This window comes from Pristiophorus japonicus, chromosome 7 (assembly GCF_044704955.1).
Source record: "Pristiophorus japonicus isolate sPriJap1 chromosome 7, sPriJap1.hap1, whole genome shotgun sequence".
In the NCBI taxonomy this organism is placed as follows: Eukaryota; Metazoa; Chordata; class Chondrichthyes; family Pristiophoridae; genus Pristiophorus; species Pristiophorus japonicus.
In genome coordinates this window covers 17,210,698-17,230,863 of record NC_091983.1, presented here as the reverse complement: position 1 = coordinate 17,230,863, position 20,166 = coordinate 17,210,698, and the positions used below count along the sequence as shown (strand labels likewise).

The window sequence follows — 20,166 nt, the reverse complement described above, 5'->3', positions numbered from 1 at the left end:
GGACTACAGTGGAATGAGGGCAGAGTTGGCTAAAGTAGACTGGGAACACAGACTAAACTTTTAAGGAGCTCTTTCATAATGCTCAACAAAAATATATTCCAGTGAAAAAGAAGGGCGGTAAGAGAAGGGATAACCAGCCGTGGATAACCAAGGAAATAAACAAGAGTGTCAAATTAAAAACCAATGGCCAAGGTTAGTGGAAAACTAGAAGATTGGGAAAATTTTAAACGACAGCAAAGGATGACTAAGAAAGCAATAAAGAAAGGAAAGATAGATTACAAAAGTAAACTTGCGCAAAACATAAAAACAGATAATAAAAGCTTTTACCGATATATAAAATGGAAAAGAGTGACTAAAGTAAATGTTGGTCCCTTAGAAGATGAGAAGGGGGATTTAATAATGGGAAATGTGGAAATGGCTGAGACCTTAAACAATTATTTTGCTTCGGTCTTCACAGTGGAAGACACAAAAACCATGCCAAAAATTGCTGGTCACAGGAATGTGGGAAGGGAGGACCTTGAGACAATCACTATCACTAGGTGGCTAGTGCTGGACAGGCTAATGGGACTCAAGGTTGACAAGTCCCCTGGTCCTGATGAAATGTATCCCAGGGTATTAAAAGAGATGGCGGAAGTTATAGCAGATGCAGTCGTTACAATCTACCAAAATTCCCTGGACACTGGGAAGGTACCATCGGATTGGAAAGCAGCTAATGTAACGCCTCTGTTTAAAAAAGGGGTCAGACAAAAGGCAGATAACTATAGGCCAGTTAGTTTAACATCTGTAGTGGGGAAAATGCTTGAAGCTATCATTAAGGAAGAAATAGCGGGACATCTAGATAGGAATAGTGCAATCAAACAGACGCAACATGGATTCATGAAGGGGAAATCATGTTTAACTAATTTACTGGAATTCTTTGAGGATTTAACGAGCATGGTGGATAGAGGTGTACCGATGGATGTGGTATATTTAGATTTCCAAAAGGCATTTGATAAGGTGCCACACAAAAGGTTACTGCAAAAGGTAAAGGTATGCGGAGTTAGAAGAAATATATTAGCATGGATCGAGAATTGGCTGGCTAACAGAAAGCAGAGAGTTGGGATAAATGGGTCCTTTTCGGGTTGGAAATTGGTGGTTAGTGGTGTGCCACAGGGATCGGTGCTGGGACCACAACTGTTTACAATATACATAGATGACCTGGAAGAGGGGACAGAGTGTAGTGTAACAAAATTTGCAGATGACACAAAGATGAGTGGGAAAGCAGATTGTGTAGAGGACACGGAGAGGCTGCAAAGAGATTTAGATAGGTTAAGCGGATGGGCTAAGGTTTGGCACATGGAATACAATGTCGGAAAATGTGAGGTCATCCACCTTGGAAAAAAAAAACAGTAAAAGGGAATATTATTTGAATGGGGAGAAATTACAACATGCTGCGGTGCAGAGGGACCTGGGGGTCCTTGTGCATGAATCCCAAAAAGTTAGTTTGCAGGTGCAGCAGGTAATCAGGAAGGCGAATGGAATGTTGGCCTTCATTGCGAGAGGGATGGAGTACAAAAGCAGGGAGGTCCTGCTGCAACTGTACAGGGAATTGGTGAGGCCGCACCTGGAGTACTGCATGCAGTTTTGGTCACCTTACTTAAGGAAGGATATACTAGCTTTGGAGGGGGTACAGAGACAATTCACTCGGCTGATTCCGGAGATGAGGGGGTTACCTTATGACGATAGATTGAGTAGACTGGGTCTTTACTCGTTGGAGTTCAGAAGGATGAGAGGTGATCTTATAGAAACATTCAAAATAGATGGACAAGATAGAGGCAGAGAGGTTGTTTCCACTGGTCGGGAAGACTAGAACTAGGGGGCACAGCCTCAAAATACGGGGGAGACAATTTAAAACCGAGTTGAGAAGGAATTTCTTCTCTCAGAGGGTTGTGAATCTGTGGAATTCTCTGCCCAAGGAAGCAGTTGAGGCTAGCTCATTGAATGTATTCAAGTCACAGATAAATAGATTTTTAACCAATAAGGGAATTAAGGGTTGTGGGGAGCGGGCGGGTAAGTGGAGCTGAGTCCACGGCCAGATCAGCCATGATCTTGTTGAATGGCGGAGCAGGCTCGAGGGGCTAGATGGCCTACTCCTGTTCCTAATTCTTATGTTCTTATGTTCTTATGTTCTTATGTATCTCATTAAACTTGACACAGCCTTTGTTCCTCCGGTATAATACAAATTTAACAACATGGTGCTTAGTTGCGTACGGAGGTGCCATCTTTCGGATGAGTCGTTAAACCAAGACCCCATCTGCTCTCTCAGGTGAACCTAAAAGATCCCATGGCACTATTTCGAAGAAGGACAGGAGAGTTATCCCCAGTGTCCTGGCCAATATTTATCCCTCAATCAACATCACTGAAACAAATTATCTGATCAATATCACATTGCTCTTTGTGGGAGCTTGCTGTGTGCAAATTGGCTGCCGCATTTTCCACATTACAACAGTGACTACACTCCAAAAGTACTTCAATGGCTGTGAAGCGCTTTGAGACGTCGAGTGGTCGTGAAAGGCGCTATAGAAATGCAAGTCTTCTTCTTTTTTCTTCTATTACCGCTTAATTAAAGATCAGCTTGAACCTTACTGCACTAATATCTGGTCTTATTGAGTTCCTTTGCTCCAGTCACTGTAGGGTTACACTGGTGGAACAATCACAATTTATTCCTAGATAATGCCCATCTGTCAGCAAGCATTGCTAATTCGGTTAATAGTGAAGTGCGTGAATTATTGCAAAGTGTCAAACTATTATAAAGAGGTCTCTTGGCGCTCCCGGGACTCTTGAACTCATTATTCTTCATTTGGGTTTACAAAGTTATCTAATCATACTTCATTAGCATCTTTTTCCATGTATTCTGCCTCTTTAATTATCCTTTGCTCCATTAAAATACAGTTGAAAGCAAAAATTTATTCTCTGTGATGGTGTTTGTAAAGCTATATATCTGGGTTTTATTCAACTTTGAAAGAACCCGTTAACATCAAAGTGCATACCAATCGGAATTTGCAGGAATTGTCTGCTACTTTATAATTAGACTGCACCAAATCCGATAGCTTTTGATTGTTCCAAAATCTTTGCACAATTTTTTACCATTATCCTAAGTTTACAGTGGGGTTCTTTCTTACTGAGAAATATTGGTGATAAGTCAACCAAGGTCAAAAAAGGATAGAGAGAAGACAAGTTAGATGAAAGAAGTATGTTCCCAAGTCACATAGCAAGTTTACTCGTTGAGTAGCTGAGTCAGAGAGCACTGAATTCCTAGGATCGGTCCCCAATCTGCTGCATGAGGACAGCCATGGACTAAATGAATGGCGGAACAAGCTCAAGGGACTGAATGGCCTCCTCCTCTTCCTATGTTCCAAGATGTCTCACATGGGACAGTGGTACTGGGAGCTACTATTAGTTTCGGTGCCCCAGGATTAAGCAGGGGGAACTCGGCCGGGGTTCCTGCTCCTGATTGCTAACCAATAGCCCCTGCTGGAATGTGCAGGTGTGGATATCATATAAGTTATGGATTGAGCTGGCAGCGATGTCAAATAGCTTGTTGATAATCGTTGTCAAGACTCACACGTTAAAAAAAAATGGGCTCTTGGTTGAGGTACTGGAGGATAAATCCTCCACTTGCTTCATGATGACGTGCAAGCCGTGATCCTGACCAACAAATCCACCACAGAGGCAACTCACGTACAAACCGGGGTAAAGCAAGGCTGTATCATCGCACCAACGCTCCTCTCGATCTTCCTTGCTGCAATGCTACATCTCACCGTCAGTAAGCTTCCTGCTGGAGTGGAGATAATCTATAGAACAAATGGGAAACTGTTCAACCTCCGTGGCTTTCAGAGCTGATCCAAGTTCATGCCATCCTCTGACATCGAATTACAATATGCAGATGACGCTTGCATCTGTGCTCACTCGGAGGACGAACTCCAAACCATCGTCAACACCTTCACCCTGGAGTACGAGAGCATGGGCCTGACACTCAACATCAGTAAAATAAAGGTGCTCTATCAACTTGCCCGCGCAACACAGCACTGCCCCCTGATTATCAAAATCCATGATGAGGCCTTGGACAACGTGGACCATTTTCCATACCTCGGGAGCCTACTGTCAACAAGGGCAGACATCGATAACAAGGTCCAACACCACCTTCAGGTGCCAGCACAGCCTTTGGTCACCTAAGGAAGTGAGTGTTTGAAGACCAGAACCTTAAAACCGGTACAAAGCTCATGGTCAACAGAGCAGTAGTGATACCCGCCCTCCTATAAGGCTCATGGACTATATACAGCAGGCACATCAAAGCACTGAGAAGTACCACTAGCGCTGCCTCCGGAAGATCCTGCAAATCCATTGGCAAGATAAGCACACCAACGTCAGTGCTCTCGGCCAGGCCAACATCCCCAGCATCGAAGCATTGACAACGCTCGATCAGCTCTGATGGACAGGCCACATCGTCCGTATGCCCGATTTGAACCTCCCAAAGCAAGCGCTCTACTCGGAGCTCCGACACGGCAAACGAGCCCCAGGTAGGCAGAAAAATCCCTTCAAGGACACCCTCAAAGCCTCCTTGAACAAGTTCAACATCCCCACTGACACCTGGGAATCCCTGGCACAAGATCGCTCAAAGTAGAAGAGAATAATCTGGGAAGGCGCCAAACACCTCGAGTTTCTTCACCGGGAGCAAGTGGAGACCAATCACAAATGGCAGAAGGAGCACATGACAACGCAAGCACTTCAGCAAACCGGCATTTCAACCAACGTTCTTTCAACCACTGTCTGCTCAACCTGCGACAGAGACGGTAGTTCCCCCATCGGACTTATTAGCCATGTGAGACCTTATTTTTAAAGTGGAAGCAAGTCATCCTCAACTCCGAGGGACTGCCGATGATGATGATGAGTCTCTGTCGGAGTCTTGGACTGAGAAATTTGGCACCTTCGCACTGGTAGTTATGGCTGGTTTTAAAAATAAAATGGCGTCCGCCTTGCCTCCGCCTACTTTCGGTGTGGTCCGCGGTGTTCGCCACCTTCGTGAGGGCGATAGCGCGGGCGGGACCTGCGTGTGCCGGCAGTAGGCAGAGTAGGCAGATCGTGACGGCAGTCAGAGTGTAAGGTTGATTTTGGTACACTCATAATAAAGGATGAAACTGAGTACTGTGTTCAATGAGCAAGTGTGACCTTTGCTCCTTTAATAAGACTCTAGAGTGCAGGTACCTCATGGGTGGCCTGTTTATATACCGTGCTCCCAAGGGATGCTGGGATCCCTTGGGACTCCAACAGGTAGGCCCTCTGATGGTAGTGTAATACAGGTTACAAGGGGTTAAATACATAACATCACTCCCCCATGAAGTCAATACTACACCTATTTACAAGGTGAGACGATCTGGGGCTTTTCGCTCCCTTGTCGATCGTCTCGGTACAAATGCGGGTGTGGGTGAGTTGGTCAGTTCTTCACTGGGTTGTTGGGCAGGCAGCCTTGCTGGGCTGCTGGGGATGGTGAGTTCGGTTTTGTGGTCAACCATGATGTCCATTGCCACTTGTGTGTGCGTCGGAGGGTCAAAGTTGGTGGTGTCTTCTTCGGGTTGTTCGTAGCTGTTGGTGAACCGCAATTTGATTTGGTCCAAATGTTTTCTGTACGTTTGTCCATTGGCCAATTTGACCTGAAACACCCTACTCCCCTCCTTGGCTATGGCCGTGCCAGCAAGCCATTTGGGACCAAGTCCATAATTGAGCACAAACACAGGACCATTGATCTCAATATCGCGTGACAAATTTGCGCGGTCATGGTACACACTCTGTTGATGCCGCTTGCCCTCATCGTGATCATGGAGATCAGGGTGGCCAAGAGAGTGCCTTGTTTTTACGTCCTTTTCATGAGCAGCTCGGCTGGGGGAATCCTGGTGAGTGGGGTCTGGTACGGTAGCTGAGCAGCACTCAGGACAGTGCTTGATGGTCTGAACTACCTGTTCTGCCTGGCCGTTGGATGCGGGCTTGAACGGGGCAGATGTGACGTGTTTGATCCCATTGCGGGTCATGAATGTCTTGAATTTAGCACTGGTGAAGCACGGTTCATTGTCGCTGACTAGGATATTAGGCAAGCCGTGCATGGCAAACATGGCTCATAGGCTTTCAATAGTGGCCGTTGACGTGCTAATAGACATTATCGCACATTTAATCCATTTTGAGTAAGCGTCCATGACAACCAAAAACATTTTGCTTAGAAATGGGCCCGCATATTCCACGTGGATCCTCGACCACAGTTTGGAGGGCCACGACCACAAACTTAGCGGTGCCTCTCTGGATGCATTGCTCAGCTGAGAGCAAGTGTTGCACTGGCGCACACATGATTCTAAATCTGAGTCGATGCCAGGCCACCACACGTGGGATCTGGTTATGGCTTTTATCATTACAATGCTGGGTGGGTGCTGTGCAGTTCACGTATAAACGTATCTCTGCCTTTCTTGGGCAAGACCACGTGATTGCCCCACAACAGCAGTCCGCCTGCAGGGACATTTCGTCTTTGTGTCTGTGGAACGGCTTAATCGCCTCCTGCATCTCCGCTGGGACAGTGGACCAGCTCCCATGGAGGACACAGTTTTGTACCAAGGACAGTAAATGGTCCTGGCTGGTCCAGGTCCTGATCTGGCGGGCAGTAACGGGGGACTTTTCGTTCTCGAATGCCTTCATGACCATGAACCAGTCCGCTGGCTGTGCCATTTTCACCCCGGTGGCGGGCAGTGGCAGCCGACTTCAGAACATCTGCGCCCGGTCTGTGGCGGATTACATAGTTGTATGCCGACAGCGTGAGCGCCCATCTTTGGATGCGGGCAGAGGCATTGGTATTAATCCCTTTGCTCTTAGAGAACAGCGATATGAGTGGCTTGTGGTCAGTTTCAAGCTCAAACTTGAGGCCAATTATATATTGATGTATTTTTTTTACCCCGTAAACACATGCCAGAGCCTCTTTATCAATCATGTTGTAGGCCCTTTTGGCCTTGGACAAACTCCTGGAGGCATAAGCGACCGGTTGCAAGATCCCCGATTCGTTAGCCTGTTGTAACACACACCCGACCCCGTATGACGACGCATCGCAAGCTAGCACCAATCTTTTGCAAGGGTTATACAGGACAAGCAGTTTGTTTGAACATAACAGATTTCTGGCTTTCTTAAAGGCAGCCTCTTGTGAATTCCCCCATGCCCAGTCGTCTCCCTTGCGTAGTCGTGCGTGTAGGGGTTCTAGCAAGGTGCTTAACCCAGGTAGGGAATTACCAAAATATTTAAGGAGTCCCAGGAACGACCGCAGCTCCGTCATGTTCTGTGGTCTCGGTGTGTTCTTGATGGCCTCCGTCTTGGCGTCGGTGGGTCTGATGCCGTCTGCCGCAATTCTTCTTCCCATGAACTCGACCTCCTGCACCAGGAAAACACACTTCGAGCATTTCAACCTGAGCCCCACGCGATCCAACCGACTAAGAACCTCTTCCAGTTTCTTCAAGTGCTCAATGGTGTCACGTACTGTAACCAGTATGCTGTCCTGGAAAACCACGGTGCGAGGATCTGACTTTAACAGGCTCTCCATGTTCCATTGGAAGATTGCCGTGGCCGACCGAATCCCGAACGGACACCGGTTATAGATGAACAGACCTCTGTGCGTGTTGATGCAGGTGAGGCCTTTCGAAGACTCCTCCAGCTCCTGCGTCATGTAGGTCGAGGTCAGGTCCAACTTGGTGAACCTCTTCCCTCCAGCCAGGGTCATAGAAACATAGAAACACAGAAACATAGAAAATAGGTGCAGGAGTAGGCCATTCGGCCCTTCGAGCCTGCCCCACTATTCAACAGCTGGCTAATCACCCATCCCAGCACCTCCCCCCCCACGCCCCCTCCACACCCCATGACCCCCCCCAGCCGCAAGGACCACATCCAACTCCCTCCCGCACACATCCGATGAACTGGCATCAACAACTCTCCGCGGCAGGGAACCCCACAGGCCAACAACTCCCCGAGTGAAGAAGTCTCTCCCAATCCCAGCCCCAAACAGCCCACCCCCCATCTCAAGAGCATGCCACCCCCCCGGCTCCGGACCCACCCAACACCGGGAACACTCCCACCGCACCCAACCCGCCCCGTCTCGTTAGAATCCTTCCCAAATGCCGAACACCCCCGGATGTCGAGCCCCCAGCCCCGGCCACTCCGGAGCCACGCCCCCGCGACGCCAACCACACCACATCCACCAACCGCAGTCAACTCGTCCACCCCACTCCGAACACTCCCCGCACCGAGGCACAGAGCCCACAGGCCCTCCCCTCCAACACACTTCGCCCCCCACCCCCAGACCTTCACTGCAATGTGGCCCCTCCTGTCCCCCGCCCCGGGTTTCTCCACCCCCCACCTCCACCACTCTCCCCTCCATCCCCCGCCCCCGTCTCCCCTCATCTTCCCTCTGCCTCTCCACACAGGCTCCCATCTTGGGGGCGGTAACCTTCTGGGGCAGGAAATTTTAGCCCCCAGCGTGGAAGTCCTGCTCCCGCCGCAGAATTGGCCTTACTACCCCTCAATGGTCATCTGCCATGGGTAGTGGGTACTGGTCCTGTAGCGAAAAACGGTTAATCGTAACTTTATAATCCCCACAAATTTTAACCATGCCGTCCTCTTTAAGTACCGGGACAATCGGACTAGCACACTCGTTGAATTCCACTTGTGCGATGATGCCTTCTCACTGCAGCCTGTCCAGCTCAATTTCTACTTTCTCACGCATCATGAACGGTACCGCCCGTGCCTTGTGGTGAATAGATCGCGTACCGGGAACCAAACTTTCGCCCCTGAGAAGCTTCTAATGCCTGGCTCGAACAACGATGGGAACTTGCTCAGAACCTGGGCACATGAGGCATCGCCGGTGGATGAGAGCACTCACATGTCGTCCCAGTTCCAGCGGATTTTTCCCAGCCAGCTTCTGCCAAACAACGTGGGGCCATCCCCTGGCACAATCCACAGCGGGAGTTTGTGTACTGCTCCATCATAGGAGACTTTGACTTCTGCACTGCCAATTACAGGGATTAGTTTCTTGGTGTAAGTCCTTAGTTTGGTGTGAATGGGGCTGAGCTTGGGCCTGTGTGCCTTTTTGCTCCATAGCCTGTCGAAGACCTTTTTACTCATTATGGACTGACTTGCACCCGTGTCCAGTTCCATAGATACTGGAATACCGTTCAATTCAACTTTCAACATTATTGGTGGACATTTCGTAGTGAATGTGTGTACCCTGTACACTTCTGCCTCCTCGGTACGAGTCTCCAATTCAGCCTGATCCACAGTGGATCGATCTTCCTCTGCAACATGGTGGTTTGCAGGGTTTGCAGCTCGCCTGCACATTCGCTGGAGGTGTCCCATTGTTCTGCAACCGTTGCACGCAGAGTGCTTGAAGCGGCATTGATGGTCCCGATGATCACCTCCACAACGCCAACAAAGGTGTTAACTGCCTCGCATTAATGATTGATGGCGGACTCTGGGTCATCTGAGGTCGAGCAGCAGCAGCTGGTATGTACATTCTGCCAAGTATATTTCTGCTCGAGACCGACGTTACGAGACAGTACTGGCCGAAACTTCTTTACTCTGCGAAATCTGTTTGGTGTTGTCGCTGGTGGACATAAATACCTGGGCTGTTGTTATGGCTTTACTTAGATTCGGAGTTTCTACAGTCAACAGTTTGCGAAGGATTGTCTCATGGCCAATGCCTAGCTCAAAAAAGTCTCTAAGCGTTTGTTCTAGGAATCCCTCAAACTCACAGTGTCCTGCGAGGCGCCTTAGTTCGGCGACATAGCTCGTCACTTCCTGGCCCTCCGATCGTTGACACGTGTAGAGCCGATATCTCGCCATCAAAACGCTTTCCTTAGGATTTAGGTGCTCCCGGACCAGCGTACACAATTCTTCATATGATTTCTCTATTGGTTTTGCCGGAGTTAGGAGATTCTTCATGAGGCCATAGGTTGTTGCCCCACAGACAGTTAGGAGGATCACCCTTCGTTTAGTAGCATTCTCGTCCTCTTCCAGCTCGTTGGCCACGAAGTATTGGTCGAGTCTCTCCACGAAGGCCTCCCAATCGTCCCCTTCTGAGATCTTCTCTAAGATACCAACTGTTCTTTGCATTTTGCGCGGTTGTTCGTTACCTCGTTGCCAATTGGTACACTCATAATAAAGGATGAAACTGAGTACTGTGTTCAATGAGCAAGTGTGACCTTAGCTCCTTTAATAAGACTCCAGAGTGCAGGTACCTCGTGGGTGTACTCCCAAGGGATGCTGGGATCCCTTGGGACTCCAACAGGTAGGCCCTCTGGTGGTAGTGTAATACAGGTTACAAGGGGTTAAATACATAACAGATTTGATATACAGCCTGCCATTTTGAACGCCACTCCTCCATTCAACGCCCTCTCCTCAACACGCACAGCTGAACGTGCTCAGCTGCACAAGGGACCCCCCCCCCCCCCCCCCCCCACTAGCGCTGGTTAAAGTCATACATCCAACATCCAGGTCAGTTGATTATTTCCCTTGTACTGGCTCTTGCAGAGTTTGTATAGGAGTACTGGGTTGCTGGACGACATGTATATAGTTGGTAGCGTGTGCAGGGAGAGCTGCTGGATGTTGGAAAGGCGTTGGCTGCAACTGGAAGGCCTCTGACTACACCACTTGCGGGAGGGGAGGCTCTAGTGCAGTATCCCTCACGCTGCAGCATGACAGGGCAATGGAGCACAGGCAGCAAAGACCAGGCTGCTCACAGAGGAAGGAGGAGCAGGGGAAGGAGAGAGAGGGGGAAAGAGAGCACTCAGCAGGAGGCCTTACCCAAATAGGGTCTTCAGGGAGCAATTCTCCGACCTGCACCTAAGCCAGGAGCAATGTGTTCTGTGGCTCCGCTTCACCAAGGAGGTGGTCCCAGAACTCTGCCATCTCTTGGAACCAGACCTGCAGCCTCAGAGCAGGGCGACCATGGTGCTGCCAGTGACCTCAAGGTGATCGTGGCTCTGAATTTTCTCACCAGCGGATCCTTCCAGGCTGGAACAGACGACATAGCGAACATCTCGCAGAGAATGGTAGCATAGTGGTTATATTACTGGACAAGTAATCCAGAGGCCTCGACTAATAATCCAGAGACATGAGCTCAAATTCTACCATGGTAGCTGAGGAATTTTAATTCAGTTAATTAAATAAATCTGGAATAAAAAGCCATTATGAGTAATGATGACCATGTAACTGCCAGATTGTCGTAAAAACCCATCTGGTTCACTAATGCCCTTTAGAACATAAGAACATAAGAAATAGGAGCAGGAGTAGACCATTTGGCCCCTCGAGTCTGCTCCGCCATTCAATAAGATTATGGCTGATCTGATCTTGGCCATGATTTAGGGAAGGAAATCTGCCGGCCTTACCTGGTCTGACCTATATGTGATTCCAGCCCCACAACAATGTGATTGACTCTTAACTGCCCTTCTGAAATGGCCTAGCAAGTCACTCAGTTGTATTCAAGAAGGCAGTTCACCACCACCTTCTCGAGGGAAATTAGGGATGGGAAATAAATGTTGGCCTTGCCAGAGATGCCCACAACTCATGAATGAATTTTTAAAAAGTTCATCCTGGGATAGGGCGTCGATCAAGCAGTTAAGGTTCCCACTGCTGTCCACTAGTGAATAATCTCTGCTGAAAAGTGTAAGAGCATTGGAGACTGACTTTCTGGTCTCACACAGAGTGGGGAGGCGCATGGCTCCCATTGTCAGTGGAAACATATCCCTTCGGGAGAGGAGGTGACAGAAAAGAATAGGAAACTAATAAGTTTCACTGCAGTTAATTTGATCAGCTAATTTGCCGGATTAGTCTATCCTCAGGCAATACTTGGATCCTACTACAAATGATTATGATTGAAGTTTATGCTTTCTGGGTTGACTTGTGTATTGTTTAGAAGCTTCTACATACATGAAATACTTAAACTTCTTACTTTTTGCTAATCAGGGTGAAAAAGGAGATCTTGGCGAAACTGGACCGCAAGGTTTACCCGGAAGAGATGTAAGTTTTTTAAAATTACCTTTTTCTCCTGCTGTTTGTCTTTGAAGCCAGCTTTTGTGTATCTGCCATGGCTCAGTTGGTAGCACTCTTGTCTCTGAGCCACAGATTGTGGGTTTAAGTCCCCCTCCAGAGACTTGAGCACAAAACTCTAGGATGGCCCTTCGTTCGGTAGTACTGCTGCACAGTAGGAGGTGTTGTCTTTTGGATGAGATGTTAAACTGAGGCCCCATTGGTAAAAGATTCCATGGCACTATTTCAAAGAAGATCAGGGGAGTTCTGCCTGGTATCCCTCAATCAACATAACTGAAACAGATTATCTGGTCATTATCCCATTGTTGTTTGTGGAACCTTGCTAGCCACAAATTGGTGTTGTGTTTCCTACACTACAACAGTGACTACACCTAACGGGATGGATTTCAGGCCCTGAAATGTGAGAAGATTTTGATACTTTATTTATATTAATCACCGATTTCAGCTTGACACAAATCCAAAGAAAAACCAGTTGAGGTGAAACATGGAAAATATCAGTTTTGCTGCTTTAGATGTTTAGTCATGCAGTTTCAAGAAACTGAGTATCAAAAGTGTTTGTCTTGAATAGGTGTTAATTACAGAGATTAGGGGTGCTGAGTCAACGATTGTAAATTGGGTGCAGCTCCTAAGAGTATAACAGCCAACAGTTTTTCAGAGCACAGAGTGATCTGCACAGAGCGGTCTTAAGTGCAGTGGAGTTAAGCAGAGTGGTTTATTTGCAAATTTGGAAAGAGTAGGAATTCGGAGAAGAGGGGGAAGATTAAAACCAATTAAAGAAGTAAACATAGATAAATGAAATTTCTAATCTAAAACACCTCATTAATTAGATTGCTGAGTAGCCGCTGGGTGTGTTTTGCTAAGTTTTAGAGTTTATTTCTGCTCGATAGTTCCGAGCCTATTAACTAGAGGCATGGCAGGGTAGTTCAGACCCGTGGATTGCACATCCTGTGGCATGTGGGAAGTCCTGGACGCTTTGTGCAGCCTGGACGACCACGTGTGCAGGAGGTGTCTCCAGCTGCAGCAACTCGAGCGCCGCGTTTCGGAGCTTGAGCGGCAGCTGGAGTCACCGCGGTGCGTCCGCGAGGCTGAGAATTTCGTGGATAGCACGTTTCAGGAGGTGGTCACCCCACAGCTTAAGAATGTGCAGGCAGGGAGGAAGTGGGTGACCACCAGACAGAGGAGGAGTACTAGGCAGGTAGTGCAGGCGGCCCCCGAGTCCATCTCGCTCTTCAACCAGTATTCTGTTCTGAGCGCTGATGAGGGCGATGGTACCTCTGGGGAGTGCAGCCAGAGCCAAGTCCACAGCACCACGGGTGGCTCAGCTGCACAGGGGGGGAGGAAGAAGAATGGAAGAGCAAAAGTGGTAGGGGATTCAATAGTCAGGGGAGCAGACAGGCATTTCTGTGGCCACAGACGTGACTCCATGATGGTATGTTGCCTCCCTGGTGCCAGGGTCAAGCATGCCACCGAGCGGCTGTAAGACATTCTGAGGGGAGAGGGTAAACAGCCAGAGGTCGTGGTCCATATCGGTACCATATCGGTAGAAAGAGGGATGAGGTCCTGCAGGCAGAGTTTAGGGAGCTAGGAGAGAGATTGAAAAGCAGGACCTCAAAGGTAGCAATCTCCAGATTATTGCCGGTGCCACGTGCTAGTGAGTACAGAAATAGGAGGATGGAGAAGATGAATACGTGCCTGGAGAGTTGGTGCAGGCGGGAAGGCTTTAGATTCCTGAGGCATTGGGACCGTTTCTGGGGGAGGTGGGACCTGTACAAGCCGGGACCAGTATCCTGGAGGTTTTGGTAGTGCTGTTGGGGAGGGTTTAAACTAGCTTGGCAGGGGGATGGGAACCAGAGAATAGATTCAGTGGGGAGAGAAGCAAAGCTGGAATTGGGCAGTAGAGAAGTAGATGTAGAAAGTGAATTTGGAAGACAGAGGAAACAAGGGCTGGAAAATAGACAACAGGGGAGTTTGGCAATAATAAATGGTATATACTTCAATGCAAGGAGTATAGGGAATAAGGCAGATGAGCTGAGAGCACAGATTGACACTTGGGAGTATGATATTATAGCTATTGCTGACATGGCTGAATGAAGGGCAGGTATGGCAGCTCAACATTCCTAGTTACAGGGTTTTCAGATGGGATAGAGAGGGGGGTAAAAAAGGAGGGGGGATCGCAGTATTGATTAAAGAAACAATTACAGCTGTGAGAAGGGATGATATGTGAGAGGGGTCATCAAACGAGGCCATATGGGTTGAATTAAAGAACAAAAAAGGGGCGATCACACTACTGGGAGTGTACAAAAGACCCCCAAGCAGTCAGAGGGAAATAGAAGAACAAATATTTGCAACTTGCTGTGAAGTGCAAAAACTATAGAGCTGTAATAGTGTGGGACTTCAACTACCCTGATATTAACTGGGAAAAAGGTAGTGTGAATGGTACAGAGGGTGCACAATTCCTAAAATGCATTCAGGAGAACTTCTTTAGCCAGTATGTAACAAGCCCAACAAGGGAGGGAGCAGTTCTGGACTTAGTTTTGGAGAATGAAGAGGGGCAGGTGGAAGGGGTATCAGTGGGAGAACATTTTGGAGCTCGTGATCATAATTCAGTAAGATTTAGGGTAGTTATGGAAAAGGACAAAGGGGGACCAGGAATAAAAGTTCTCAATTGGGCTAAAGCCAATTTTGCTGAGCCGAGATGGGATTTGGTCAAAGTGGACTGGAAATGGCTACTTGAAGGTAAATCAGTGTCAGAGCAGTGGGAGGCATTCAAGGAGGAGATAGTGAGGGTACAGAGCAAGTATGTTCCCTTAAAAAAAAGGTGATGCTAACAAATCTAGAGCCCCCTGAATGTCAAGGGATATACAGGGTAGGATAAAGAGAAAAAGGGAAGCCTATGACAGATACTGGAACTCAACACTGCAGAAACTCTGGAGGAGTATAAGAAGTGCAAGGATGCAATTAAAAAAGATATCACGAAAGCAAAGAGAGAGCATGAAAGAATGTTGGCAAGTAAAATCAGGGAAAACCCAAAGATGTTTTATAAATGCATTAAGAGAAGTGGATAACTAGAGAAAGAGTGAGGCCTATTAGAGATCTGTGTGGAGGTGGAAGGCGTGGGTAAGATTTTTAATGAATACTTTGCATCCATTTTCACAAAAGAGAGGGGCAATGCAGACATTGCAATGAGGGAGGAGGAGTGCGAAATATTAGACAACATAAATATAGTGAGAGCGGAAGTATTAAGGGGCTTAGCAGCTTTGAAAGTGGATAAATCCCCAGGCCCGGATGAAATGTATACAGGTTGAACGTCCGAAATCCGGAGTGCAAAAATTCGAAATGTTCCGGAATCCAGACACCGGGCCCATCTGCGGCTGGGTTGTCCGGAAACTGGAAAATGTTCCGAAATCCAGACTCCCCCCGCCTCGCCACTCGACTTCGCCCGGGCCTTCAGCGGCCCGACCTCGCCCCAGCCCGACCTCGTTCCGGCCCTCGGCGGCCCGACCTCGCTCCAGCCCTCGGCGGCCCGACCTCGCTCCGGCCCGACCTCGCTCTGGCGTCGGTGGCCCGACCTCCATTTCGACTTCGCCGCGACTTAGCCCGCCCTGACTTCGCCGCAAGTTCGCCTGCCCCGGACCTCGGCAACCCAACCTCGCCCCGGCTCCCCCCTTTCTCCCCCCTCTCCCTCTTACCTCAGCGGGCTGACCACACCCCCTTCCCTCACCTACCTCAGCCCAGGGAAAGACGTTCCAAAATCCGGAGATATCCGGAATCCGGAACGGCCTCGGTCCCAAGGTTTCCGGATTTCGGACGCTCAACCTGTACCAGGCTGTTAAGAGAAGGAAAAGAGGAAATAGCAGAGGCTCTGACCATCATTTTCCAATCCTCTCTGGCTACAGGTGAGGTGCCAGAGGATTGGAGGACTGCTAATGTTGTACCTTTGTTTAAAAAGGTAGAAAAGGATAATTACAGGCCAGTCAGCCTAACCTCGGTGGTGGGAAAATTATTGGAAAAAATCCTGAGGGGCAGGATAAATCTTCATTTGCAAAGACATGGGTTAATCAAGGACAGTCAGCATGGATTTGTCAAGGGAAGGTCATATCTGACTAAATTGATTTAATTTTTCGAGGACGTAACCAGGAGGGTCGATGAGGGCAGTGTGTGTGATATATTGTGTGTGGATTTTAGCAAAGCTTTCGATAAGGTCCCACAAGGCAGACCGGTCATGAAAGTAATAGCCCATGGGATCCAGGGCAAAGTGGTAAGTTGGATCCAAAATTGGCTTGGAGGCAGGAAGCAAAGGGTAATGGTTGATGAGTGTTTTTGTTACTGGAAGGCTGTATCCAGTGGGGTCCCTTGCTTTTTGTGGTTTTTATCAATTACTTAGACTTAAATGTTGGGGGTGTGATTAAGAAGTTTGCAGATGACATTAAAATAGGCTGTGTGGTTAATAATGAAGAAGAAAGCTGCGGACTCCAGAAAGATATCAATGTACTGGTCAGGTGGGCAGAACAATGGCAAATGGAATTCAATCCGGATAAGTGTGAGGTAATACATTTGTGGAGGTCTAACAAGGCAAGGGAATATACAATAAATTGTACGACACTTAAAAATGTAGTGGAACAAAGGGACCTTGGAGAACAGGTCCACAGATCCCTGAAGGTAGCAAGCCAGGTAGACAAGGTGGTGAAGAAGGCATATGGAATACTTGCCTTTATAAGTTGAGGCATAGAATACAAGAGCAAGGAGGTTATGCTTCAACTGTATAAAACACTGGTTAGGCCACAGCTGGAGTACTGTGTGCAGTTCTGGTCACCAGGTTACAGGAAAGATGTGATTGCACTGGAAAGGGTGCGGAGATTTAGAAGAATGGCTTGGACTGGAGAATTTTGGCTATGAGGAAAGATTGGAGATGCAGAGTCTGTTTTCTTTGGAACAGAGGAGGCTGAGGGGAGACCTGATTGAGGTGTATAAAATTATGAGGAGCCTGGATAGAGTCAATAGGAAGGACCTGTTTCCCTTGGCAGAGAGGTCAACAACCAGGGGGCATAGATTTAAAGTAATTTGGGGAGAGGTTTAGAGGAGATATGAGGGGAAATGTCTTCACCCAGTGGGTGGTGGGAGTCTGGAACCTACTGCCTCAAAGGGGGGTAGAGGCAGAAACCCTCACCACATTTAAAAGATACTTGAATGAGCACTTAAAGTGCCATAACCTACAGATCTATGGACCAAGAGCGGGATTAGGCTGGATAGCTCTTGGTGGCCGGCACAGACACAATGGGCTGAAATGGTCTCCTTTCATGCTGTAAATTTCTACGATTCTATGATCACAATACTGATTTACGTCTATACATAAGAACATAAGAAATAGGAGCAGGAGTAGGCCATTTGGCCCCTCGAGCCTGCTCCGCTATTCAATAAGATCATCTGCCTGAACTCCACTTTCCTGCACTGACCCATATCCCTTGATTCCCTTAATATTCAAAAATCCATTGATGTCTGTCTTGAATATACTCAAAGACTGAGCCTCCACAGCCCTCTGGGGTAGAGAGTTCCAAAGATTCTCAACCCTCTGAGTGAAGAAGTTTCTCCTCATCTCAGTCCTAAATGGCCGACCTCTTATTCTGAGACTGTGAGCCCTGGTTCTAGACTCCCTAGCCAGAGGAAACATCCTCCCTGCATCTACCCTGTCTAGCCTGTTAGAATGTTGTATGTTTCAATGAGATCACCTCTCATTCTTCTAAACTCTAGAGAATATAGGCCTAGTCTACTCAATCTCTCCTCATAGGACAATTCACCCATCAGTCTGGTGAACCTTCGTTGCACTGCCTCTATGGCAAATATATCCTTCCTTAGGTAAGGAGACCAAAACTGTACACAATACTCCAGGTGCGGTCTCACCAGGGCCTTATATAATTGCAGTAAGATGTCTATACTCTTATACTCAAATCCCCTTGTAATAAAGGCAACATACCATTTGCTTTCTTAATTGCTTGCTGTACCTGGATATTAACTTTCAGTGAATCGTGTACAAGGTCACCCAGGTACCTCTGAACACCAACATTTCCCAATCTCTCACCATTTAAAAAATACTGTGCTTTTCTACTTATACTCCCAAAGTGGATAACTTCACATTTCTCAATATTATATTCCATTTGCCATGTTCTTGCCCATTCACATTGCCTGCCTATATCCCCTTGAAGCCTCTCACAATTTGCACTCCCACCTAGCTTTGTATCATCAGCAAACTTGGATATATTACATTTGGTCCCCTCATGCAAATAATTGATCTAGATTGTGAATAGCTGGGGCCCAAGCACCGATCCTTGCGGCACCCCACTAGTTACAGCCTGCCAACCCAAAAATGACCTGTTTATTCCTACTCTCTGTTTCCTGTCCATTAACCAATCCTCAGTCCATGCTAGTATCCCATGAGCACTAATTTTGTTTAATAACCTCTTGTGTGACGCCTTCTAAAAATCCAAATATACTATATCCATTGGTTCCCCTTTATCTATTCTACTCATTACAACCTCAAAAAACTCTTAACAGATTTGTCAAACATGATTTCCCTTTCATAAATCCGTGTTGACTCTGCCCAGTCCTATTATTATTTTCTAAGTGGCCTGTTACCACGTCCTTAGTAATAGATTCTAGCATTTTTCCTATGACTGCTGTCTGTCATTCCCCATTTTCTCCCTCCCTCCTTTCTTAAATAGTGGGGTTACATTTGCTACATTCCAATCCACGGGAAGCTTTCCATAATCTATGGAATTTTGGAAGATGACAACCAATGCATCCACTATCTATAGCGACCTCTTTCAAAACTCTGAGATATAGGCCATCAGGTCCAGGGGATTTGTTGGCTTTCAGTCCCATTAATTACTTCAGTACTCTTTTTTTACTAATACTAATTTTTAGTTTCTCGCTAGACCCTATTTCTCCACTATTTCCGGGAGGTTTTTTTGTGTCTTCCGTAAAGATAGGCACAAAGTATTTGTTTAATTGCTCTACCATTTCCTTACTCCCAATTATAATTTCTCCTGTCTCTGCCTGTAGGGGACCCACATTTACTTTCGCTAATCTTTTCCTTTTTACATACCTATAGAAGGTTTTACGTCTGTTTTTTTTATGTCTCTCACTAGTTTACTCTCATTCTATTTTCCCTTTCTTTATCAATTTCTTGGTTCTCCTTTGCTGAATTGTAAAATCTTCCTAATCCCCAGGCTTACTGCTCTTTTGGCAACATTATAAGCCTCTTCCTTTAATCTAACACTATCTTTAACTTCTCTTGTTAGCCACGGTTGGACCACTTTCCCTGTGGCCTTAAAGGAATGTATGTTTTTTGTAAATCATGTATTAATTCTTTAAATAATAGCCATTGCTTGCCTTACAGGCTGAGACAGGAGAAATTATAATGGAGAATAAGGAAATGGCAGAGCAATTAAACAAATATTTTGTGTCTGTCTTCACAGAAGAAGGCACAAGGAACCTCCCGGAGAATCAAGGGTCTAGCGAGAATGAGAAACTGAAATAAATTAGTATGTTTAAAAAAAAACCTTTAATGTTGTTTCCCAATCGACCTTGGCCAACTCGCCCCTCATACCTATGTCGTTTGCTTTGTTTAGATTTAAGACCCTAGTTTTGGATTTATCTAAATCACTTTCAAACTCAATATAAGATTCTATCATATTATGGTCACTTTTCCCTAATGGCCCTTTACTGCAAAGTTATTAATTAACCCTTTCTCATTGCACAATACTCGATCTAAAATAGCCTGTTCCCTAGTTGGCTCCTCAACATGCTGATCTAGAAAACCGTCTTGTATACATTCAATGATTTTGTCCTCTACACTATTACTGCATATTTGGTTTGCCCCGTCAATATGTAGATTAAAGACCCTCATGATTACTGTATTACCCTTGTTATATCCGCCTCTAATTTCCTGATTTATACTGTGTCCTATATTACCACTGCTCTGTAGAGGCCTATAAACAACTCCCAACCATGTTTTCTGCCCCTTGCTGTTTCTTAGCTCCACCCAAACTGATTCTATTTCTTGATTTT

General features: G+C 46.9%; 1 protein-coding gene across 1 annotated transcript in view; it reads left to right on the top strand.

Moving 5' to 3' along the window:
• The window catches only part of LOC139267082 (collagen alpha-1(XIX) chain-like), a 679,874-nt gene that overhangs the window by 332,652 nt on the left and 327,056 nt on the right, over positions 1-20,166 (top strand). Inside the window, exon 13 of the mRNA XM_070884859.1 lies at positions 12,019-12,072. Within this exon, the coding sequence (XP_070740960.1) occupies positions 12,019-12,072 (54 nt within the window). The remainder of the gene's footprint in view (positions 1-12,018; positions 12,073-20,166) is intronic.